Raw genomic sequence first — 25,925 nt, forward strand, 5'->3', positions numbered from 1 at the left:
AGTAATTTGAGTCTTTTATTTTTGGTCAGTCTAGTTAAAAGTTTGTGAGTTTTTACTGTTCTTTTAAAAAACTGACTTTTCATTTCACTGGTTTTTTTTTCTATTGTTTTCTGTTCGCTATCTCATTTATTTGTGCTTTAATCTTTATTATTCCTTTCCTTCTGCTTGCTTTCAGATCAGTTTCCTCCTGTTTTCCTAGTTTCTTAAGGTACAAAATTAGGTTATCAATTATATCTTTCTTCTTCTTATAACGTAGGTATTTACAGCTACAAATTTCCCTCTGAGTACTGTTTCTGCTGCATCCCGCAAGTTTCGGTATGTTATGTTTTCATCTTCATCATCATCATTTCAAAGTATTCTCTAGTTTACTTTGTGGTTTCTTCTTTGACTCAAGTAGCTATTTAGGAGTGGTTATTTTTTGAGATGAAGTCTTGCTCTATCGCCCAGGCTGGAGTGCAGTGGCCGGATCTCAGCTCACTGCAAGCTCCGCCTCCCGGGTTCACGCCATTCTCCTGCCTCAGCCTCCCGAGTAGCTAGGACTACAGGCGTCCGCCACCTCTCCCGGCTAGCTTTTTGTATTTTCTTTTAGTAGAGACAGAGTTTCACCGTGTTAGCCAGGATGGTCTCGATCTCCTGACCTCGTGATCCACCCGTCTCGGCCTCCCAAAGTGCTGGAATTACAGGCTTGAGCCACCGCGCCCGGCTGGGAGTGGTTAGTTTTAACTTAGTTGTGAATTTTCCAAATTTCCTCTTGTTACTAATTTCTAATTTAATTCCATTGTGACCAAGAAACATACTTAATGTGATTTTAGTATTTTAAAATTCATTGAAACTTGTTTTGTGGCTTACTATGTGATTTATCTTGGAGAATGTTTTATGTGTACTTGAGAAGAATGTTTATTCTTCTATTGTTGGGTGGATTGCTTTCTAGACATCTATTAGGTCAAATTGGCTCTGTTGTTGTTTAAGACTTCTGTTTCCTTGGTGATCTTCTCTTTATTTGTTCTAGTCATTGTTGAATGTGGGATATTGATGTTTCCCACTATGAATGTAGAACTATGTGTTTATCACTTCAATTCTATCAATTTTTGCTTCATGTATTTTCAGGCTCTACATTAGAGGAATTTATTTGTTTATAATTGTTATATAAAACAAATATTGTCTAATAATTCAATGGAAACATATCTTTTGGGTAATATTTTAGTAGTATAGATCTAAGAATGAATTCCCTTAGAAGCATTATACTTATTGTTCACTATTGTTTTTGTCTCATTTTAAGTAGAGCATTAAGGGAATAAAGTAGTTTAGCTGTAAGTCTGCCAAAATCTTTATCCAGATAATTTTTGCCTTTTATGAAATTTTTGTCCCCATGGAAGGCAGGATTACATTTCTTTCCCGATTGAGTTGGTGTTATATATTATTGATTTTCAAAATATCTATGACTTTGGGACATTGAATTGATAAAAATTCATGATATTCTTTGAACTAGTAAAGATTCATACTGTATGATCTCAACCACATACAAATGCATGCTCGATTGTGTGTGTACACACATAAGGATTTAGACAGATATTTCAGGCTGTAAGCTGGGTGTGACTGTGGATGATTCTGTGTTTTTAAATTTTTCAATAATGTACATATTCACTTATAAAAGTTAGACAAAAATAAACATTATTTAAAATACCATTAGCACTTTACGTTCTTCCTGAATGACTGAGATGGGTAATTTCTGGCCATCAGGCAACACCTTACAAGTTCTCTTAATTATATAGTCCTGGTAAAATGAGTATCTCTGTCACAAGGAAGGCTAAAAGGAACAACTTCTGGCTATCCAGAGAGAAGGAAGACAGTAATGAATACATATTCAAATCCTTGAGATAAAAGAAGTTATACAAAGTTCACTTGTAAATGTTCGAAGGATCCTCAAAGCTGTGGTTCCTGTCTGTGTCTCACCTTAACAGTTTCTCCAGGGTTATGAATCTTGTAGATGGAACATGCAGTAGAGACTTCAGCTCTTATCTGTTTAAAATTTTCCCAACAATGTTGTCTGAGAATAGTTTTCAAGTTTATTTACTGTTATGAATCATAACCTGCAAAATTTTCATCAAGCTCTGTTTCAGAGAGACTAGAGAGACCAGGTGTAGTCTTGGTGTCTCCATAGGAACCTATCTGATTGGAGAGAACACCCAGATTTCTCCCAGTATCTTTTTTCAGAGTCTGGTGCTTTAACTGCAATTTGCTAAAAGTTTCATGGAAGTAATCTGCAGTAACCAGGTTATCTATAATATGCTGAACAAATTGAATGTGGTGAGAGCAACCTGTTTAGCACACTGGTCAGACAGGGCATTTCCTTTTGCTTTATGGGTTTGTTCCCTCGTATGAGATTTGATGTTAATTATAGTCACTTCCTTGAGAGAGTAGTGAAGCATCTAGTAAAGCTTGTATGTGCTCATGCTGCTTATTGAAGTACCAGAAGCTATTAGGAAGCTGTGTGTTTCCATAGCATGCTAAAATCATAAACCACACCAAAGGCATATCTGTTGTCTGTGTATGTTAGCCCTTTTATTCTTTGCTAGCTTGGTAGGCTAGTGTTAAGCCTATACATTCAGCTGGTTATGCTAACTTGACTTCAAGAAGGTGGTCATATTCAAAAAGCTCTTGGGAAGTAGTGACAGCATACTTAACTTGAAAATACACTTGTTCAGTCTCAATATATGACCAATCTACAAATAATTCTAAGTCTGAGTCTTGTAGAGGCGTTTCAAGAAGATCAGAGAGAGGCAGATAAATTTCTCAAGTTAAATAATCATGAGATTTTTCACCTTCTCTGAAAGAGGAAATAAATTAGCTGCATTAAGATTATGACACTATTAAAGAAGTTATATAAATGGCCAATAAACACTTGAAAAGGTGCTCAGCATCATTAGTCATTAGGGCAATGCAAATCAAAACCACATTTGAATACTACTTCACACTCAGTGGGATGGCTATAATTTAAAAAGCTGGGCAGTAACAACTGTGAGGATATGAAAAATGGAAACCTCATATATTATTGGTGGAAATGTAAAATGGTGCAGTCATTGTGGAACAGTTTGGCAGTTCCTCAAGCAGTTAAACATAGAGTTACCATATGACCCAGCATTTTTACTCCTAAATATATACCTAAAGGAATTGAAAACCTATCTTCAAAGAAAATCCTATGCACAAATGTTCAAGCAGCATTATTCATCCTAGCCAAAATGTGGCTACAACCCAATTGCCCGTCAACTGATGCATGGATAAACATATAATGCAATATTATTTGGCCATAAAAAAGAATGAAATAATGTACTGATACATGCTACAACATGGATAATCCTTGAAAATGTTATGCTAAGTTAAAGAAGCCAGATACAAAAGGCCACATAGTGTATAATTTCATTTATATAAAATGTTCAGAATAAGAATATTCATAAAGATGGGAAGAAGATTAGTGGTTGCCAGGTGGAGAATGAGGAGTGACTGCTTAATGATTTTTCTGGGAGACAATGAAAATGTTCAGAAATTAGATGGTGATGTTGGTTGCACAACATTGTAAAACATGAAAAACAACGGAATTGTACATTTTAAAAGAATAAGTTTTATAGTATGTGAATTGTATCTCAATTTTTTTAAAAAGAGTACAGTATTCCTATAGACTCCTAATATAGATGATGGTATGAGCTGAGGACAGAAACAATAATTCATAAGAAATGAGTCTAGAAGCAGAGAAATGTTGGGTGCTTTGGTGATGAGAAGGGTCTGAGTTTCTTTAGGTACCATTAGGTGAAAAGGTGACCCCAGGATTAAATGCAGTGACAGCTACTGCCCCCAGGCAAGAGGGATATGTTTAACTACTGGATGGAGAGCAATATTGTAATACCCAATGAGTCTCTGATTTCCATCATGTTTCTAAGATAAAACTCCAAGATCTTGACCATCCCTTTTATATATAAACCAAAAAATGATAGTATAATTTTGGGGTGACCCAAAATGAAATGCCTTGGGTTGGTCAATGGCTAACTCTGTAGTGACCATCCAAGGCAGAAGCAGCTCAGGAATACCATTTTAATTCATATTACTGGGGGTGCCAGGTAATTCAGAAAAGTTGGAAATCTACCACCTGCAATATCCTATAAGTCACAGAAATCCTCCAAATTGTCTTTTGGTTATAGGGCTAGGGCAATTTTGAATGACCCTACTCCTATCCACCAGGAGGAATTTGCCTCCCTAGGATATACCATGGCTTAGATAGTGAACTTGGGCCTAAGGAAACAGGAGTTTATTTTTACAAATTTGTCCTTTTATATAGTAATTTAAACAGTAAATTATTCTTACAAATTTGTCCTTAAATATTTCCTTTTATAAACAAAGTTTCTGAGATAGTCTTCTTGAGACGAGGTTAAATCAGGTGAACATAAGAGCAAGTTACCTACAATTTGATCAAGGCAGAGGATCAGGGAAATTGTAAGTCTTTGAGATTATGATTGAGAAGCTGAGAGATGTATGAGGGGGCTTCATTGAAGCCACAGTCTTCAGTGAATGCAGTGAATGAAGTGAATAGAGGACTTAGGGAAGCCACCATAGGATGGTGTACTGGGTCATGAGAGACTGAGAGGCCAAGAAAAAGGCCTTTGGATATACATCTAATAGTAGTTCCCCATTGAGCCAAAAGGTCCATCTGTATAGGTTAGGGAGGGTGGAAGACAGAAGAGAAAGCTATATTGAGAGATTAAGTATCCCAAAGAGATAAGCAAAGGGTTAGAGAGAGGGAGTGAATATGTTCAACAGGTAAGTCCCACTACTGAGCTTTTTAAAATTATTCTGAGGAAGGATGGTAGGAAACTAGAAGGAATTAATGATGGAGAGTGTGTCTCCAGGGTCTACTAAAAATGAACTTGGATAGTCATTCACAAATAAATAGAGTTATTTCTCCTTACTGATCCAAAGACAATCAAGGATTTTGAAGGGTACCTTCCTTGGAGAAGGGGAATTGCTTTATTTCAGATTGAGTAACCTGTATAGTGTTGCCAGATAAAATATGGGAAGTGCAGTTAAATTTGAATATCAGATAAGAAATGAATCATTTTTTAGTACAAGTGTGTACTCAACATTTCATGGGACATGCTTATGCTAAAATATTACTCATTTATTTGAAATTCATATATTTTTCATTTTTATTTGCTACATCTAGCAACTCTAGTTGAGTGTCTTGTTTCTTTGCTACAGTGGGATGATTGCAGGTCCAGTGTCTTTTTCTCTGCAATATCTGCAAGTGTCTGTGTCTCTCTGTGTTTTAATTGTGGAGGGCCTTTTTATTTCCCCCAGGCTGTTCAAGTTGTAATGACATAAGTTTGCGGTGTGATTTTCACCTTATTTACTATGCTTTCCACAAAATACTGGTTTAAAGTCTGCCGAACTCAAAGTGTTGTAAATCATGAGTGGATGTGGTCTGCCAGCCTCTTTTATGCTTCTGAATAGCATCTGATATGTCAGGGTTAAGGCCATTAGTAAAGAATGTGCAGATTGTTGTTGGAGTGTTAGTGTTAATGCCCAACCCTGAGCATTCCTTAAAAGTGCTTTCTATTATCGGTCCCTAAAATTGGAAACAGACTTATCACACCCTTGCTGACAGGTTTGGATTATTCCTCAGTTGATGGAAGAGTGAAAACCTTCACCAATTGCCTTTAAAAGACTTTCTCCTCTCTATTTGGCTTTTGCATATCCAGAAAGGGTAAAGGTATGGGTCAAAAGGTGAGAGGAAGGTGAGAAAGGGGAAAAGGAGGAGAAAAAGAGGAGAGCAGAGGACAGAAAGCAGAAGAGGAGGGAGGCCAGGAGAAAGTCAGATTGTAAGGGGAAGAGATAGAGTTAGATAGAAAGGAGGAGATCTTTGGAGGGAGAGACGGTTGAGGACGTTTTAAAAGAAGACTCAACAGATTGGAATCTTTCTGAATTGTTTCTTTCCTCAGCTGCTTCTTACGGCTTGAGGAAAGCTGTCCATTGTAAATATGTTATCTGATTTCCTTTTGCTCTAAGGAATCATGCAAATGCTTGCGTTGTGACATGTCCCAAGAGTCCCAAATGAACCACTGCAGCTAAAAATTGTCTTCCTTGAGGTCATACCACTTAGGTCATAACAAAAAAGGTTCAGTGCAGAAGAAAGGAGAAGGGCCTGGTCCTACATTATGATCATCATCTAATTCTCTGTTCTTGGAGACCTGAAAGGCCAGACAACTCTGAAAGACAAAAGGAAAATAGAGGCAATGACTTTAGTCAGAAAATAGGTTAACCCTTCCAAAGAATCAAAACATGGAACTTCCTTGACACAACAAAAATTTGGAGCACGTGAGTGGGAACAGGACTTATCCGACCCAATAGGGCCCTCCAAGAAGGGAGGAAGAAGGTCCCTCAGTTTATCCTGTCTTTATCTGAAACATCAGTAGGCTCAAGGGCCTATTCAGACCCAATCTGAGTCAGTAACAAAACTGTTAAGGACCAAAATAGTTAAAGTGACTCAAATAAAGGTTACAGGCTTTATTCAGTTGATGTGCATCAGGGAACAAGCAACTCAATGTTAAGTAACTCCTTGAGCCAAAGTAGGATCGGGTTTTCATAGGACAAGCAGAGGAGACTCCTCATCTCTTCTGTGACTGTGGTCTTGTCCCAGCTTGCAGTTTTCTTTATCTGTAACCGCTGCAAAACTTCCAGCTGGAATGGTTGGAAAATGTTCTGGTTTCTCAGGATCATTGGTGCAATCTCATTTTGGCTACTGTCAGAACAGTGCTTTCAAATGTAATCTTTGTAAGCTGGTGAGTTGTCTAATGCCAATTAAGGTACAGGAAGTGGAGACATAGGAAGGAAAAAAAGGAAGACAAGAAGATAAAACAAAAGGAGACAAAGTTTCAAGCAAGGAAAAACTATGATCTGTTTTAATTCTTTTACAGTTGTCTCTCCGCTTCCACCATGTATGCACTCCCCACTCAGATGCACAAATTCCAAAGTTCAAACCTCAGATATTTTCTTCTACCTACAGCCCAGCTCTAACGATCCCAACGATGTGCCCTTCAAATACTCCTCCACATCCCTGTTTTGTTGCCTTCATGTTTTCCATCCCTTAGCCACACCTGTTGGGGTGGGGAGCATGAAATCAGGGAAGGCCTCGTGAAGGAGGCTGCTCCTGAGCTGGGCCTTGAGAGACAGGGCAGGATTTGCCAGGGTAGAAACGGAGGCAAATACTTTTCAGTAGGAGACAATGGAATGAGCGTGTTCCTTCTTCAAATACAGTATTATGGAGTGTCTTTTTTTGTGTGTGCCAATCATTAATCATGTACTGGGTAAGAGTACGGGCTTTATGGAGAAAGGCTCAAATCCCAAGCCTTGCCACTTCCTGGCCATACCAGAGCTTGAGGATCAGCCGTAACATAATCACTGAAAAAGGCTAGTTTGGGGCTTTGACAAACTGGAGAGCCAGAGCTCGGTTTAGTGGAGATAACTCCTGCTTAGATGTTGGCAATCATAGCCATGTGGGCGTGGTTGGGTGTGATATTCTGGTATTTCAAGAAAAGCAAGAATTTTGGATTTTTATGTGAAATATTTTAATGTTTAAAATATCGGCCACCAAATTTAAAGGAATCATTTTATAGGTCAAACTATACACATCTGTATACTAAATGTTTATAGTGTTTTTGTTGTTTAAATTGACAGATATTGTTGTGGATATTTATCATGTACAACATGATATTTTAAAGTATGTCATCACTAAGTATAGTCACCATGGTGTACAATTGGATCTCTGCATTTGGCAAGTTTGCCATACTGACTTAAAGGCTTAACTGGATACTTATAACAGCAGGCAAGGTTCTCAAACTAGGGCCTCTGCTTCGTTCTCAGCCTTGCTTCTACCAACATCTTTCCTTCCCTGCCATTCTCTGGCCCCATATGGTAAAACTGTTGCCCAGAGGAGCCTTTTTCTTGCACATGTTGTTCCCTCTGCTTCAAGTGCCCTTCTCCACATCCCCACTTCAATTTTCTTTTCCTGACTAACATCGTCTGTTATTCAAGAGCCATCTCCTTTGACAAGCTTTCACCAGTTTCTTATTGTGCTTCTACAAACCCTGGATAGTACTTACTCTGCTGTACTGACATTTCATGTCAACTCATCTTTGTTTTCCACTAGACTGGGTGGGAAGGCTGAGACATAAAAGAATGCAAGAAGTATTTCTTTGGAAAATGAATAAATGGACTGAATATATGTTTACAAAGCCACTTTTGTATATGTAAACATGCACCTATCTATGCGCTTCTCTATCCATGCATCCATTTATTCAGTAAATATTTATTGAGCACCTATTATGTGCCAGGCCCTGTTCTAGGTGATGAGGATGCAGGAATGAACACACCAGACAAAGTCCCTGCCCTCACAGAGCTCATATTTTAGTGCAGAAAGACACTAAACAGAATATGTACTGTAATGTAACATGATGATAAATGCTCTATGGAGAAAATAAAAGTAGGGCAACAGGTTTGAGGGTGACAGGTGCATAGGGCAACTGGAGAAGGGATCTCTGAGGAGGTGATACTTGAACAAATATTTGAGGGAAGAGAGGGAGCAAAACCCTACAGACAACTGGAGAAGAGCATACCAAATGGACGGAACAGCAAATGCAAAGGCCCTGAAGTGGGAGCATTTTTAGCATGTTTGAGGAATAGAAAGGAGGCCAGAGTGGCTACAGAGGGCTGAGCAAAGAGTGGTGGGAGATAAGGTCATAGAGGCAATGGAGGTCTAGACCGTATGCCATCAACTTATCCAACCACCCATTGAACACATACCCTTGCTAAATAATGTGGTAAGAAATTTCAATATTGCTGGGGTGAGTGGTGGCAGTTCCAAGGAGTTATATGTAGGACAAAACAGCTTTCCCTACAGATAGATGCTTTCCTTCGTTCTCTCCTTACTCAGAGCCCTTCCCACAAGGTTCTCAGATGCAGGTCCTACAGGAGACCAGGCACTGTTTGCCTTGGGAGGGTCATGAACTGGTGGAAATTGGCCAAAGTTGTTTCCTGCTTGTTGGGGCTGGGACCAGGCTCTGCACCTCCACCCAGCTGGAAAGGGCTCTGGGGCTGTTATTCATCAGATATGCTGCTGTGTGAAACCATTCTCAAGTTTCTCTCCTTTGAACCTCTCCCTCTCCCAGGAAGTCACACCAAAAGAGTCAGGAGACCCATGTTCTACTCTCTGCTCTGTGGCTGCAATGAGCGGTGAGATCCAGGACAGGTTTGGGGCTCTGTGAAATGAAGGATTTGAACTTGTTCTAGCGCTGTTAGGTCACCTCTGTGTCTTAACGCTTTCTGCATGGTCGGCCACCTGAATTCTAATCCTGGCAGTAGGCCTTTTGTGACCCTCCTCATGCTACTGTACCCAGGTGTAAGCACAGCTGGGCTGCTTATTCAAAAGCAGTACAGGTAGTGGGGTTTGACTGAAGCCCCAATGTCTCTTCTCCTGAACGTCTCCCTCCACACTTTTCTCCTGCATGTCCTGACATTTCTGCCATTAGTCATTCCCCACAAAGGTAGGAGACTGTCTCCAGGGATAAAGGAGCCAGCAGGCCTGACTGTCTGCCTTGCCCAGACGGGGCTCAGTCATCCTCTTGGAGAGCAGAAAGGAAAGGCATCTCTCCAATGGGGGAGTGACACAGAAGCTGAGACTGTTAGAAAATCACTGGGGGAGACTGATCTGGGGCTCACTACTGAGGGTTCCCGAGCAGCTCCAGACCACGAAGAGCTAGGGGAAATTAGAAAGCTCACTGCCTGAAAAAAAAGCCTTAACAGATGAGGGCTCTGAAGAAATACTTAGTTAATCTCATGGTTTGGTTTAGGGCTAGTTGCTGTGTAAATAACTCCTCAGCTGTGGACTTTTTTAGATCGTGAGGCAAAGTTGAATCCACTAAACAAGCAGAAAAAGGAGGACACAATTTATTTGTCTGGCAACTCAGAGGAAGGCTGCACATTCTTGCTTTGCTAATCTCGGCTCTGGCCTTCCCCCAGAGTTGCTGCTGCAAAGGATTGTAGGAGTCCTAAGTCTTCCTTCTTATCAGAAGGGCTGAACTGGGCAGGAAGACTTGAGGCAGTGGAGGAGGTTTTGGGGATGGGGGTGCTTGTATAGTCCAGTGACCCAGCATCTCAGGTCAGGGGGACACTGGCTGGGAGAGGAGGACAGATATTTTATCTTGAATTCTAATGAATTCTAAGGATTAGAGCATCCTATGAACTCAGCCAGGTCTGGGTTCTAGACCCAAATTGCTTCCTTTATGAGCTCTCTTTGAAAATATAAAGGCATATTAGGAACCAAGATGTTCCTTTCACTTTAAACTAGGAGTCACAAGATCACACAAAGTGGGCCAGGTATAAGCAGCAGGGAGTGAAGGGGACTGTGGGAGCTGGCAGCAGCCACTACTCTGATATCGTCAATTGTTGCCATGGTGCCATCTGCCTGGATGGCCACATCTACCAGGCGTTCTTTTTTATTTTTTATTTTTATTTTTTGATAGAAAGATCTTTACACAATGATTTTAGAAATTTCCCACATTTCAGTGTTAGGAATGAATTGCTTTTGCATTTATACCACAAGCATATCGAGAGCACTTACTGTCTGCAGGCGCTGTTTTAAGCACTTCACAAATAGTAACTTATATAGTTTATATAACAGTCTTATAGGTAAGTTTTATTATACCTTATTTTGTGGATGAGGAAAACGAAGCACAAAGAAATTAAATAATTTGCCTAAGGTCCCCCAGGCAGTAAGTGGCAGAGCCTGAGTTTAAAGCCAAGCTGCCTGATTCTAGAGTCCATACTCTTTGTCACTAGGCTATGCTGCCTCTCGTTAAAACCAAAGACAGCGGAAACAAAGCATGTGCAAAACACTGTACAGGACTAAAACCAAACAGACAAGTGACCAACAATAAAAAACACACACACCCAGACCTTTTGTTTGCTTCTTATGATTTTAACCTAATAAAACAGAATTTACCGCCTTTGTCATTTTCTCCTGCTTTCGTGTCTACTTTGTACACTCCTTCATGCCTAACTCCCGTCTTAACAATTATTATTATTATTATTATTTTAGATGGATTCTTGCTCTGTTGCCCAGGCTGGAGTGTAGTGGCGTGATCTCAGCTCACTGCAACCTCCACTTCCTGGGTTCAAGCGATTCTCCTGCTTCAGCCTCATTGAGTAACTGGGATTACAGGCATGCACCGCCAAACCCAGCTAATTTTTTTGTATTTTTAGTAGAGCTGGGGTTTCATCATGTTGGACAGGCTGTTCTCAAACCTCTGATCTCAAGTGATCTGCCTGCCTCGGCCCCCCAAAGTGCTGGGATTACAGTAACAATTCTTTTTGTTCTTTCTTTTTTTAAAAAAAGATATTTCCAACACTGATATTTTCCAGCCATTATGTACAACCAATCTTGCCACCTGCCTTTCTGCCATTCTTGGTCTCTGAAACACTACTCGTCTCTTTCTCTTTCTTTTTCTTTCTTTTATTGTCCATTCTAGATTCTCACTTTCAAAATTCATGGTCAAATCTTCCCAGAATTCATCTCCCCCTGCCAGGTGGACCCCCATGAGCAATGAGTATTTGAAGGTTCACAGACATCCTATGCAATGACCCACAGTCTCTTTCCTGTACTTGTATTTATTTGTTTTCCGTGTTGCATAATGCAGCTATTCATAATCATAATACTTCTTAGTATTAATCTCTATTTTGTGTGTATTTGTCTTATCTTTCCAGCAAGAGTGTGACCCTGGGGAGCAGGAATTGGGTTGACTATGTATTCTACTGTCCCTTGCCCACTGCCGAGAGGTCATATCACATAATGGGTAAGGGCATGGGCTTTGGAGCCATCCCACCTGGGCTCAAGTCTTGGTCTTCTGTTTACAAGCTGTGTGACCAATGGCAAGTCATTTACCTCTCTGGACTTCATTTTCCTCATCTGTAAAATGAGGAGTATAACTAATACTTCCTTTATATGATTATTGTGAAACATAATGCATAAGAAATGCTTCAGTCAGGGCCTTACTGTCATCTAGTGTGTCATCAGCATTTAGTAGCTTTTATCACTGTGTCACAGGTACCCTTAATCAGCTTTGGTATCTGTGAAATGCTTCAATTTCTTGGCTCCAAAAAGATGTCTGTTTTTTAGGGTTAATTTCACTCAGGTATGGCATTTTTAGGAAGTGTTGGATAGGACCAGTTAAAAAATGCAAGGCACTGCAATTATAGAAATAGAATGTGACTTTTTGGTGGCTCTGGTCAAGTTTAACCTCTCCAGAATTGAAAGAATTGGAGGGTCTAGGACCTCTTTGTGTTGAATAGGGGTTGGGGGAGCTGCAACTACACATGCATGTGATTTTTTCCAGGCAATCTATGACATGTGTTTGTACAGTGCGTCAACACAAATTGCCTAGGAGTAGGCTTCCCCAAACAGTTCAATGTACATAATAGGTTGAATCACACTATCGGTTAACATAGAGTTCCTGGTACTAACCCACTCCAGCCTCCCTACTATCACAAGGTAAGCAATCCCAGGCTACTCAACACAAGCTGACTCATACTTATTGTTAAAACATGACTTGCCAAAGGAGAGCTTTCTGCATGGTTCTTCGCTCTAAAACAGGAAACAAAGCTATTCCAAATTCAAGATGACAGGAACCTCCATGGCCCTCCTTCAATACACCCTTGAAATTCCCCTGCTTCACAGCCTTACTGAGATCCACTTCTGGCACTTTTCTGAAGGCCTCTGGAGGACTCCCAGTAAGGTGTCCAGAGGGCACATTTAGGGACGTGTGGTCATACTAGGTTCATCGCTGAGAAAAATTCCTGTCCTTATACGTGAGGATGGTAGGGAAAAGAGGAACTTGCACTGCATAACAACATCACAGAGCTCACTTGGGTTTCTCTTACTGTGAGAGTCCCTAGTCTGGGACTCCCAACTCTTGGTTTAGAGAATTGTAGAATTATGTGCTGCTTCCTCTTCTTTTATTGTTTCTAAAGCAATTCAGTCTTAATATGGAATAAGAAAGTTTGTTGTTATTGACGGTGATGATGATACAATTTGGGGGTTGTTTTTCAACAAATATACCAGATTATGCACATCCAAATGAGGGTTACCCTTCAAAATAGTCACTTTGAGAGATCATGAACTTGAAAACGTGAATTCACCAAACATCTCTTAAATACATTTTATGTGCCAATACCATGCCAGGTCCTTAAAGCCACAGTAAGTTAACCATAAGTTAAGAGCGCAGCCTCTGGAGTCTACTGACTTGGGCTGAGGTCCTGGCCCTGGTGTTTATGTCATCTTCTGAAAATTTTTTGTAAGCCTCAATTTTAGCAATAAGGTGGCTACTGGGAACTGAAGCCTTGACCAACAACAGCCATACTTGTGAGGAGGACGACCAGCAGCCATTACCCAACTGGGAACTGGTAAAACAAGATAAAAATAGCTGCTCACTGTAGACATATGCAATAAAGAACAGGGAGGCGGAGCCAGTAGGTATCATCCATTGAAGAGAACACTACCTAACTGCATGTGTGAAATAGGACATGGGCTACATAATGGGAATATCTGAGGTGAGTTAAGAGGGATGAGAATATGAGTCCTGAGTCTACCTGTTATCTATGAGATTTCTGCAAATTGTTTAATTTCTCTGTGCTTCAACTGTCTCACCTAAAAAATGGAGTTGAAACTACCTACTTCATAAGGCTGTTGAGATGATTAAACGAGGTAATGCATATAAAGCACTTAGCACAATACCTGGCTCAAAATAAGCACATGTGCATATGTGCATGTAAAATCACTAAAACCCTGTCCCTATCCTCCTTAGAAGCTTTCAATCTTAGAGCCACGAAGAGGGCCAGTACATGAACAGCTTGGACTACACTTCACCTGATTTTTCAGAGATGGAGGTTTCACTGTGTTGCCCATGGTAACCTCAAACCTGGGCTTAAGTGATCCTTCTGCCCCAGCCTCCCAAGTAGCTGGGACTACAGGCACATACCACTGTGCCCAGCTTATTCTAAGTGCTGTGTGAGAGGTATTAAATTATGCTGTAAGTGTGAGATCACATCCTGTAGGAATCAGTAGACAATCCATGGAAGAGTGAACAATTGTGGTGAGGCTCACAGGATGAGTAGAATTTTTGACAATTAGACTTGGGGTGAGTAATCTAGGAGAAGGGAATGGAATCGCCTATGTGAAGGCACAAGGGTGGAAAAGTGAGGATACGTTCAGGTAACAGAGTGTATTCAGTTTTGTCTGGAGACCATTTGTAAGACTTCTGCCAGCTCTGACTTTTTTTGTTGTTGTTGTTGTTGTTACAAATAGCAGAAGATAGATAGGAAAAGCAGGTTGGGTACCAGTTAAATGCTAGATTAAAATGTTTATGTCTAAGGAAAAGGATGATGGGGAATCATGGAAGATTCTTTAGTATAAGGATGATATGATTGGACTTTAGGAAAACTTATAATCTGGTAGGATTATAAAGGATGAATGAAAGGGAGGAAGTTTGGAGGCAAGGAGATGGACCAGGAGGCTACTGCAACTGTCTAAATGAGAGATAACAGGGGCTGAACTATACAATGTGGCAGATGAGATGGAAAGCAGATGATGGACTGAAGAGAAGTTTCAGATCTATCATCAGTAGGAATTGATACTGGTGGAATGGTGGGTGGATAAAAGTAGGAGTCAAAGAATACTGCAGTGAAGAGTTATTATAATGAGGGCACCAGCAACAGTGGTTGGAAAGTTGCACAGGTTTGCCAGTTTGGAGAGAGAGAGTGTTGTATGAGGTGGAATTTGAAGTGCCAGGGGGACCTTTAAGAGGAGATGCATGGCAGGCAGTTGGAAAAAGTAATGAAGCCTCAATGGTGCTGTTATTGCCCAAGGGGTTTTTGAAACACCTTCTTTAGAACCATTTCAACATAAATGAATTAAAATCTTTAGACTCTAAGCACTGACTAGATTTCACCTTTCCATATGTAATTCAGATTTTTTAAAAATTATGCAAAACTGCAAAATATGTATAAGAAAGTTCAATCAATAAATTCTGATTTTCCTTTGATGCTTACTTTGATGATCAAAGAAATATATATGAAAAAGCTTTAGCCTCAGATTTTCCCCATCTACCCTGTTTCTGTTTCTCTCTCATGCTGATGCCATAAGAATGACATTGGACTGCCTTTCGAAAACCCCAGACTGCCTTCTAAGTCAGCTCCCAAGCCCCGCAAAGACAGTAGCCTGTTTACTTTATGATTACACCTCATTTCTTGACCATGAAGCAGCATTACTGCACTTGATTACCACCTTATTAATTAGAATTTGCCTCAAGTGACCTAGCTGTTTCCAAAGAGCAAATCTTCATCAAAGGGTAATGATTTGCCACTATTTCAGACTTTAGGACATTTAAAAAACATTTCACCTTATCCCACACAATACACACACAAAAAAAAATCCAAATGGATTAAATCCAAATTCATAAATTCACCAATTTAACAAATAGTTATTCAGTACCTACTGTGTGTAAAGCACAGTTCTATGCCCTCGGGATAAATAGTGAACAAAACAGACTGAAATCCCTACTCTCTTGAAACTTACATTCTAGCTGGGTGGTGAAGCAAACAATAAGTCAATTGTGTATTATGTGAGAAAGTAATGAGTGCTATCAAAAAAGGAAAAAGCAGGTGGATTGGGAGGGCTGGAGTGGGGACAGTTAAAATTTGAAATTGTGTAACCTTGCTGAAAACTGATAAGTGGGCAAAGATCTGGAGAAGATGAGGGAGTCATTTCTGCTGATACCCAGGGGGAAAGTGTCACGGGCAGAGTCAACTGCTAATATAAACGCCTTTTTTCATCTTTCTTTTTTTATTTTACTTTAAGTTCCATTATACATATGCAAAACATGCAGGTTTGTTACATATGTGTACATGTGCCATGGTGGTTTGCGGCACCTATCAACCAGTCATCTAGGTTTTAAGCCCCGCATGCATTAGCTATTTGTCCTAATGCTCTCCTTCCCCTTGACCCCCCACCCCGCGACAGGCCCTAGTGTGTGTGTTCCCCTCCCTGTGTCCATGTGTTCTCATTGTTCAACTCCTACTTATGAATGAGAACATGCGGTGTTTGGTTTTCTGTTCCTGTGTTAGTTTGCTGAGAATGATGGCTTCCAGCTTCATCCATGTCCCTGCAAAGGACATGATCTCATTGTGGAAGACAGTGTGGCAATTCCTCAAGGTTCTAGAACCAGAAATACCATTTGACCCAGCAATCCCAATACTGGGTGCGTACCCAAAGGATTATAAATCATTCTACTATAAAGACACATGCACACATATGTTTATTACAGCACCATTTACAATAGCAAAGACTTGGAACCAACCCAAATATCCATCAACGATAGGCTGGATAAAGAAAATGTGGCACATATACACCATGGAATACTATGCAGCCATAAATGCCTTTTTAAAAGTGGGCACGTGCCAGGCTAGTTGAGGATTCAACAAGGAGAGCAGTATGGCTAGAGCAGAGTGAGGGGGGGACGTATGCTAAGAGATGAGGTCAGAGAGGTGGTGGTGTGGATAAGATAGATAGATCATTTTAGCGTCTTCTAAGCTATTTTATTTTTTTACATTTTAGTAATATGTTTTACTTAACCCAATATGTCCCAAATATTATTATTTCTATAATCAGCATAAGAATTAATGATATTTTTCCATTTTAAGTCTTTGAAATCTAATGTGCTTGCTACACTTACAGCACATTTCAAGCGTTCAAAAGTCACTTGAGGCTTGTGGCTGCCACATTGGACAGCACAACTGTAAGAGAAATACAAAGGGCACTGGAATTGACTTTAGCAAATTTAGGGGCTTATAATTGCCCCCCATCAACCACTTAGAATGTGTTAACTAAGGTACTTCACACATGGGCTATAAATTTCTAGGTAATTTTTTGTTTGTTCATTTGTAATTTTCTTTTGAGACAAGAGTCTTGCTCCCCAGTCACCCAGGCTGGAGTGCAGTGGCCTGATCTGGGCTCACTGCAACCTCCAATTTCCGGGTTCAAGCGATTCTCCTGTCTCAGCCTCCCAAGTAGCTGAGATTACAGGTGTGCACCACCACACGCCCAGCTAAATTTTTTTTTTTTTTTTTTTATAGAGACAGAGTTTCATCACGTTGGCCAGGCTGTTCTCAAACTCCTGACCTCAAATGATCCACCCGCCTAAGCCTCCCAAAGTGCTGGGATTACAGACGCGAGCCACCGCACCCAACCTGTAGCTATTTTAAATGCTTTGGTTTCTACCAAATTGGAAGAATCTGAGCAAAGGTGAGACGTGATTAAAAGAATCTGAGCAAAGGTGAGACCTATTAAAAGGATCCTTTTGCCGGCTGTGATAAGAATAGACTGTGAGAAGGGCAAAGGTGGAAGCAGGGAGACCAGTTAGGAGGCTATTGCCACGATCCAGGTAATCGGCACTGGTGGTTCAGATGAAGAGGAGGGCAGCGAAGGTGGGGGAAGTGCTCGGAGTCTAGATAGGCTTGAAACACAGAGCGCAAAGAATTTGCTGACGAATTAGATGTTTTATATGAGAAAAGGAGAAGACTCGAGGATGATAGCAAGGTTTTGTCCTGAGCAACTAGAAGAACAGAATTGCATAACTGAGATTGCAAGAGATAAAATTATGGAAGCATTAACAGAATATATAATATCATATATTATATAATAATAATATAGAATAACATTTCCGTAATCTTGGATTGGGGAAGGCTTGCCTAAGGAAGGCATGAAACTCAGTGGCTGCAAAGAAAACAATTGATAGATTAAAACATAATGAAAATTTCTTTATGGTGAAAAACATAAAATTAAAAAGGAAAGTGATAGATCAGAAGAAAATATTTATAACATAGATACCAAACCCAGGGTAAGTTTCATAATATATAAATGGTACTTCTATAATATCAGAAGACAGATAACCCAGTGGAAAAATGGACTAAGGTTGTAAACAAGCAATTCACAGGGAAAGGAATACCAGTTAGGCCAGTAAACCTCTACAAAGATGCCCAACCACATTACAGAAATACAAATTAAAGCAACAATGCAATACCAATTTTCACCCATGATACTAGTAAAAATAAAAGGCTGAGGACCACAGAGGAGGTTTACAGAAAAAATAAATAAATAAAAGACTGATAATTTTCATTGCCGACAAGGCTGTGGAGAAGAAGGCACTCTCATACACTCTTAATGGAGGTATGGTTTGTAAAGAATTTCTGGCAGACAATTATGCAGTCTACCAAAAATGTAAACTACATACCCTTTGATCAAGCAATTCCATTTCTAGGGACTTAATCTACAATAATAATCACACAAGTGGGCAGATCTAGACAAAAGGATGTTCATTGCACCATTGTCAATAATATTGAAAAACTGGAAACCATCTAAGAATTTACCAATAAGAGAATGATTAAATAAATTGAGGTACATTCATATCATGAAATACCATGCAGCCTTAACATGGACAAGGTTGGTCTATAGATACAGTTGGACATAGTGACAGAAAGAGAGAATAAAAATACTTTTTTGAAGGGAGAAAAGCAAATTATAGAACAAAACGTATAGTATTATCTTTATGTTTTAAAAAACCTCGTGTGTGTATGTGTGTGTGTGTGCTTGTGCATGTGTACATGCATAGAAAAAGGTCTGAGAAAAATGCTAAACTCCTGTTCCTTGTGAACCTGGGAAAAGGATTACATGTGTGAGTGAATGAATGGGACTTTTTTTCCTCTGTATCCTTGTTTGTCCTTTGAAAACAATTTACTATCAAAATGTATTACTTTTGTAATTTTTAAGTTAAAAAGTAGGAATAAATCAGATATCACATATTTCTGAAAGTTCCCAAGGAAGAATACTGGGGGCAGTAGCATATTTGTTACATTACAATCACACTGTGCAATTGTGTGGTGTGATAGGAACAGCTTCTAATGCGTGCTATGGTGACCTCGGCAAAGGCACAGCATTTTTTTAGCCTCAGTTTTCTTATATAGAAAATGTAGGTAATACCTGACTTATTTGTTGTATTGGAAAGCTGCAAAGATAAAATGGAAAATTAGTTTAAAAATTACAAAGCTCTGTAAAACTACAAAGGATATTTAACATTTCGTGTCCTAGTTAATGACCCACTTTTTAAAGCAATAGTTAACATCAAAATTCAGGTCCAAGCAGAGAGTTTAAATTCTCTTTTAGAATTTGTTGTAACAGAATTCTTCCTGTCCTGGTTAGGTCTTACATAGCAGTAGTATAGGTATTTTACTTAAATATTCCAGAGTGTTTTGTGTTTGCACGAGAGATTTTGGTGCAGATGGATTTGGGCAACATCCTTAAATCATACCCTCCACTGCACTCATCTTAGGGCCAACCAACTCGGACATACTGAATTAATTAGCAAGCTCTTACTTAGCACCTACTTTGTGCCTAGTAATCCCCTGTGGGTAGGTGACCAGACACCCAGGTTTGTCTGGCACTGTCACTGTTTATGCTGTCTTTCCCAGGTAATTGCTAATAGTGCCCCTTTCACTTTCAAAAGTGTCCTAGTTTTAATGATCAATGGTCACTCTACTATAATCACCTATGGGGCACGGAAGGAAATATAGGAAGCCTCTGGCTTACAAACGCCAGACTTAAAATTTCGCTCCCCATTCCAGCTCCTCACCACTGGAAATGCGGGTATTAGTTCCAGGATGGGAGGCATTGTGAAAACTGTGGGTCTTTTAGAGACTTGGTGGACTTAGAAATCGAAGCAGAACCAAGCCTGAGAAGAGGTGGTATGGATCGCCAGAGGCCCACCCTACAAGTTGTCTTCCTTTGCAAAATCTTCTCCCTCAGACTATTTCTCTTTATTGCATTGCCTAATCCTCCTGGTCAGAGATTTATTTGAGGAAAATAAGCAATTTTTTTTTTTTTTTTTTTTTTTTTTGAGACGGAGTCTGGCTCTGTCGCCCAGGCTGGAGTGCAGTGGCGTGATCTCGGCTCACTGCAAGCTCCGCCTCCCGGGTTCACGCCATTCTCCTGCCTCAGCCTCCGAGTAGCTGGGACTACAGGCGCCCGTCACCACGCCCGGCTAATTTTTTGTATTTTTAGTAGAGACAGGGTTTCACTGTGTTAGCCAGGATGGTCTCGATCTCCTGACCTCATGATCCATCTGCCTTGGCCTCCCAAAGTGCTGGGATTACAGGCGTGAGCCACCGCGCCCGGCCAGCATTGTATTTTTAATAGCACAAACAGGTTGGGGAATGTTCAATGAAACAAATTTTTTTTCCCCCTTCCTAACATGGAGCTGCTGTCTGCTTATACAGGGGAAAGGTAGGGTTTCTGGGAGGAATAGGGATGAAAAGGAAAAAGTAATTTTGGAGCATGAGATATTCTGGGGAATGAGACTCTCACTTAAGGCAAACTAGGGACCCAAGAGCCAGGGGGCCATGAAGGTGGGAGGCAGAAGAGAAGGCGGATGTCAGAGACACGCAATAGTTATTTGGGGGAAAATTGTTGATTTGTGCACAACTCATATCTTGGGAAATGAAAGGAATGTTCTTTCTCTGTCACCTGCTGTTCCTCTTCACCCTCCACTGCCTTATATGGCCCAGTATGCAGAATACAAACCAGTGCTAGATTACATGCTACATGCCTGACAGTGAGACATTGCTTCTGCAGGAGTTCTTGCTTCCAGTCAACGAGTTTACCACTACATCTTGGGACACACTCATTTTAAAGTTGGGAACTGCCTGTATAAGACATGGTTACTGCCCTGGAGGGATTCACAGCGACTAGATTTAAGGGAGACCAGTTAATAAATAGGAAACTACTGGAGAATAATCAATGGTCAGCTGTAGGATATTGGTTTTAAGTAAAATGCAAGTTTATGCTAGGGTGGTATGTCGGTTCATTGAAATTCTCACATAGGACAGTATGACTGATCTATGCTAAGAATATACTTGGATAGTAAGAGGAGGAAGAAGAAAATTCTAAATAGTGATGGAAATCACCTGGAGCCAATGTTTGGCATCAGACATGAGCATGGACAGGATAGGCTGCTGCAAGGATGAATCAGGCCTGATGGAAGCATAATGGCTTTCTAAGAAGCAGTGGGAGATTGGCATGGCTAAAGTAAGATGGGGTCAAACATTTCCTGTAAATTAAAGTTCATGAAACATATCACTTGAAATTTGCACTCATTTCATGTGACTGAACACTTTGAGGCAGAAAATCTTGACATACTTTTTCAGGGGCATGAGTTAATGTGGCTAAAGTTCAGATGAGGTGAGGATCAGATCTTGGAAGAACGGGAATCCATATTAAGGACTTTGGATTTGATGAAATAGTGCATTTATGGTGTTATTGGAAATACTTCATTAGGGCTGGAGCATTGGCTTGTGGCTGGCACACAAGATGAAGGTGGAAGAAGTCAGGGATACCACTTAGGAAGCTGCTATGATAGGCCAGGAGTGAGGAGCTGAGTACCTGGACCGAGATGGAAGCAGCAGATTGGAGAAAGAACACATCTGAAAGTCTCTGTGGAGATGGAAATGATAGGACTTAGAGATCACATAGGAAGAGCCACAGAAAGTCCGTAGGTTTCTCTGGGTAACTTAATCATAATAGGAACACTACTAGAAGTTCATGTTCCCATGAAAGTTCCTTACCTGTGGAGCCTCCCATGCCCTCCTGGTGAACCTCCATTTCTAAGGAAACCCTATAGCATCTATTGAGTAATTTAATTCTGCAAAAATTCAGACGTCTCCAATGGAAGTCTTTAAGCACGTATTCACTAACTTGATTTTGCAAAATTATGTTAGCAAATATGTGCTATAAGGTTTCCAACCCGACAGACATAAGCATGTAAATCATTCTACTGCTAGTTTTGGTGGAGGGTAGTGACAACTGTCAGTGTTTCAAAAAAGAGTAACATGTCCAGAGTTTGTTCACGCAGAAATGAATGCTTTTTAGCTTCATCACCCCTGTGCCTTTCCCATGAACCCCATCTCCCCAGGAAACGATATAGCACCAATCTAATAACTTAATTTGTAAAAGGAGGTTAGTGAATCAATTCTGTAAGACTCGTGGAAATATTTGAAATTAATTAGCCTTGTCAGCTTTTATTTGCATAGGCTGTCTTTAAACCATATCCCCCAGTCCAAGTACAACTTTTTAGCAAGACTGATTTTAAACAATGAGACTTAGAGAATCTGTGTACAAGGAGCTTGAATAATTTAAATGCGTGGGTTTATTATTAACACAGTAGCAAATATATCAAGGAAACACGCCCCATGAAAAGTGTTTCAAAGAAACACAAATCTGTTCTGAGAAAGGTCTATACGCAATAAGTAAGCCCAAAGAGGCATGTTTGCTTGGTGATGCCCAGCAGATAAGCCTGGCAAACCTCGGTGTGATCGAAGAAGCCAATTTGAGACTCAGCCTAGTCCAGGCAAGCTACTGGCACCTGCTGCTCTCAACTAACCTCCACACAATGGTGTTCGCATTTTGGAAGGTCTTTCTGATCCTAAGCTGCCTTGCAGGTAAGGAAATGATCTCCGAACCACCAAAGATAATTGGAAACAGAGTTTCCTTTTAAACAAAAATTCCACATTTTTACATAGAATTTTCCCCTCCTGTACTTCAAATGAATTGTGATTAGTATGCTGAGTTACATAATTTTCAGAACTTTTGCTTAGCAAACATATGCCATGCTGATATATTAGGGGCGTAAGCCTGTAATATTATTGTTTTATGGAGCTTCTGAATGAAAATTTTCTCAGAAAAAAAAATATAGTTTCTTCACTTAGGTTGAAAGGTGAACAAATGAATTTACTCAGAAACCAAAGTTTGTGCTAGGGATAATTTTGTCTCTGTTTTACTTTAGTGTTTCCTTTAAGCTCAGTGATTGACTTGCCTTGCTCCAGCAGGCAGAGCCTGGGTTGAAGGGCCTGCCCTGGCTTACACGTGGGAAGAACAGAACTTTACTGAGTGCTTTACTGTCTAATATTTCTTAGGGAGTTGTGGTTTTCCAATCCTAAGACTATATTTTGCAAAATATGTGAGTGATTTATGGTGCACAATATGGGTGATTTTAGGGATCTGAACAGAAGAAAATCAATTTTGAAATCAAGATACTGATGTTAGTTAGATCCAGGAGAGATCATTAATTCCGAAAATCCCTTGGTTAGTTTTTTCAAATATCAGATACATTTTGCATCTGTTCTTATAAGTTAGGTCCATAGTAAATACAATAATATTGTTTATCCAAAAACAGGATTTTTAGGCCATTAGTGATATTAGGCAGTTGTTAGAATGAGGTTTACTAGGCATATTTAATGACATAAGAAAATGCCCAGGATAAAATATTAAGTGAAAACGCAGGATACACACATATGCCTAAAATAAATTACTAGAAGGTTGTATACTGAAGTGCCATGGTGGTTGCCTCTGGGTGATGGAATTATAGATAATTTTAATTTTGTTTCTCAGCTTTTCATACTTCCTAGGTTTTCTACGAAGAACATTATGCTACTTTTATAATTAGAAAAAAAGTGTTACTTTTCAAAATGATCTCATGTTTAGAAATAGTTCCTTAAATGTTCATTACTAAATGTTTAAGCATAGATGTTTTATGGACTTAAATATCACCAGAAGGCAACACTCCATTTGTTCAGTGACCTAACTAGGCCCTAGAGCTGGAAACACATGTTCCTATTTTCCCTTCTCCCTAGGCATATTAATTTAAATTTAACTTTAGATATGAAAGTTTTTGTCTCTTCTTAAAGGGTTTCCAGTCATTAGCCAGTTGGGTCGACCCCTGGGCCTTCTGCATCAGCCCTCTGAGATCATACCTGTTTCCCTATGTGAGGCCTTGCCCTGGCCCTAATAGACACAGGGTTTGGAACGGTTGTAAGAACAGTTTTTTTTTTTTTTTTGAGACGGAGTCTCATTCTGTCGCCCAGGCTGGAGTGCAGTGGCCGGATCTCAGCTCACTGCAAGCTCCGCCTCCTGGGTTCACGCCATTCTCCTGCCTCAGCCTCCCGAGTAGCTGGGACTACAGGCGCCCGCCACCTCGCCCGGCTAATTTTTTGTATTTTTTAGTAGAGACGGGGTTTCACTGTGTTAGCCAGCATGGTCTCGATCTCCTGACCTCGTGATCCGCCCGTCTCGGCCTCCCAAAGTGCTGGGATTACAGGCTTGAGCCACCGCGCCCGGCCCAGTTTTTTTTTTTTAACCGTACCTAACATACATGTAATTTTTACTGATTATAAATGTAATGCATGGTCATTGCAGAAAGGTTGCAAAATATGGAAATTTAAAATAAAATAAAAATCGTCTGCAATTTTACTACTCAGATTTGGGTGAAATATCATTCTTTTATTTGCAGGTGTATATATTACATTTTAAAAATTGGGTTTATTCCTTGTATACTTTTTTATTGTTTAAAACATTGTTTAGCATGACGTCAGGAATTTTATTTGATTGTGACTTTTAGAACAAGGCCCAATCAGAGTGACCAATAAATACTTAAGAGTGTTCTGCCTAAGTTACTATATAACTGATTTTGTTGACATATAGTGTACACTATATATCTATACATATATTATCTAGTTGGCCCAAAGCAAAATATGGCAGTGTCAGTACAGCAAATTGTGGTATGCTCTATTGTCGTTTGCTGTGCTTTCATATGTATTGAAGTCAGAGAAAGGATCACTTTAGTAATCTACTACTGTCATTAGCAGTGTTCATCAGTTGATCTGGACAACTGATAACGTTTCCATCAATGTGCAATTTGATGCTCTTCCTGGACTTGTTTTGGAGAGAATGTCACTTTTTGGTGTTAAGCATAGTGCCTAACACATAGTGGATACATAGTAAATGTTTGTTGAAAGAATGAATTACTTTCCCAAATTCCAAACATCCAGACACGATTTTCACATACATATTTAAAATCGATTTTGGTATGACTAAACAGGTCAGATTTTGCTTAAATCAAAATATTTTCAATGACTTCTTGGGAATTCTTAGGTTAAATTCTAATTCAGGAAAATGAGTTTTAATCAAACTTTTCTTCTGCAAAAAATTTATGCATATCATTTTAAACACTTGAAATATGTATTAGTCACCTCTTAGATATGTTAATGTGGGTTTCATTTTCTGGAGGTATATGCTATGCATTTTAAAGGAGTAATGTATTTGAACTTTGAGTTTGCAGTCAAATCCAAAAAAGTGGGTGATCATTTGATTATATTATTTCCTAACTCAAAATGAAGCAATTATGCATGAAGTTGCTGGAAATTAAATCACTTCAAATGCATCAGATTAAATATGGCTATTTGGGGGATATTTTGCTGTGGTATATTAGGAGAATAATAATCCTTCTGTAAACAAAATGCTTGCCACATTGTAGGCATTAAATAAATGAATGAACAATCACTACCAAAATGCAAGACATTCTCTCTCTATATATTATTTATATATTATATAATATATCTTATATATAATATATAATATGATATATTATAAATGTATATAATGTATATATGATATATTATAAATGTATGGTTTTTTATTATATATAATATATAATAGATATAACATGACATATAATATATATTATATGATATCATATATTTTATATAACATAACACATATAATATATATTATATATGACATATAACATATATAATATATAATATATAACATATACTATATATACCATATATTATATATGATATTATATCTACTATACAATAAAAACAAAAACAATAATAAAATACTATATATAATTATATATTATATATAAATATAAATTATATATTATATA

General features: G+C 39.3%; 1 protein-coding gene across 2 annotated transcripts in view; it reads left to right on the top strand.

Annotated features, from left to right (window-relative positions):
- The first annotated feature begins 22,402 nt into the window (after positions 1-22,402).
- Positions 22,403-25,925, top strand: part of VSIG1 (V-set and immunoglobulin domain containing 1) — a 35,559-nt gene continuing 32,036 nt past the window's right edge. The window contains exon 1 of one of the 2 annotated variants that reach the window (XM_025372605.1): positions 22,403-22,638. In XM_025372605.1, the coding sequence (XP_025228390.1) occupies positions 22,590-22,638 (49 nt within the window). In that variant the 5' untranslated portion in view covers positions 22,403-22,589. The remainder of the gene's footprint in view (positions 22,639-25,925) is intronic. The other variant, XM_025372604.1, reaches the window with a different exon arrangement.

Source organism: Theropithecus gelada, chromosome X (assembly GCF_003255815.1).
Source record: "Theropithecus gelada isolate Dixy chromosome X, Tgel_1.0, whole genome shotgun sequence".
NCBI classification, from domain to species: Eukaryota; Metazoa; Chordata; class Mammalia; order Primates; family Cercopithecidae; genus Theropithecus; species Theropithecus gelada.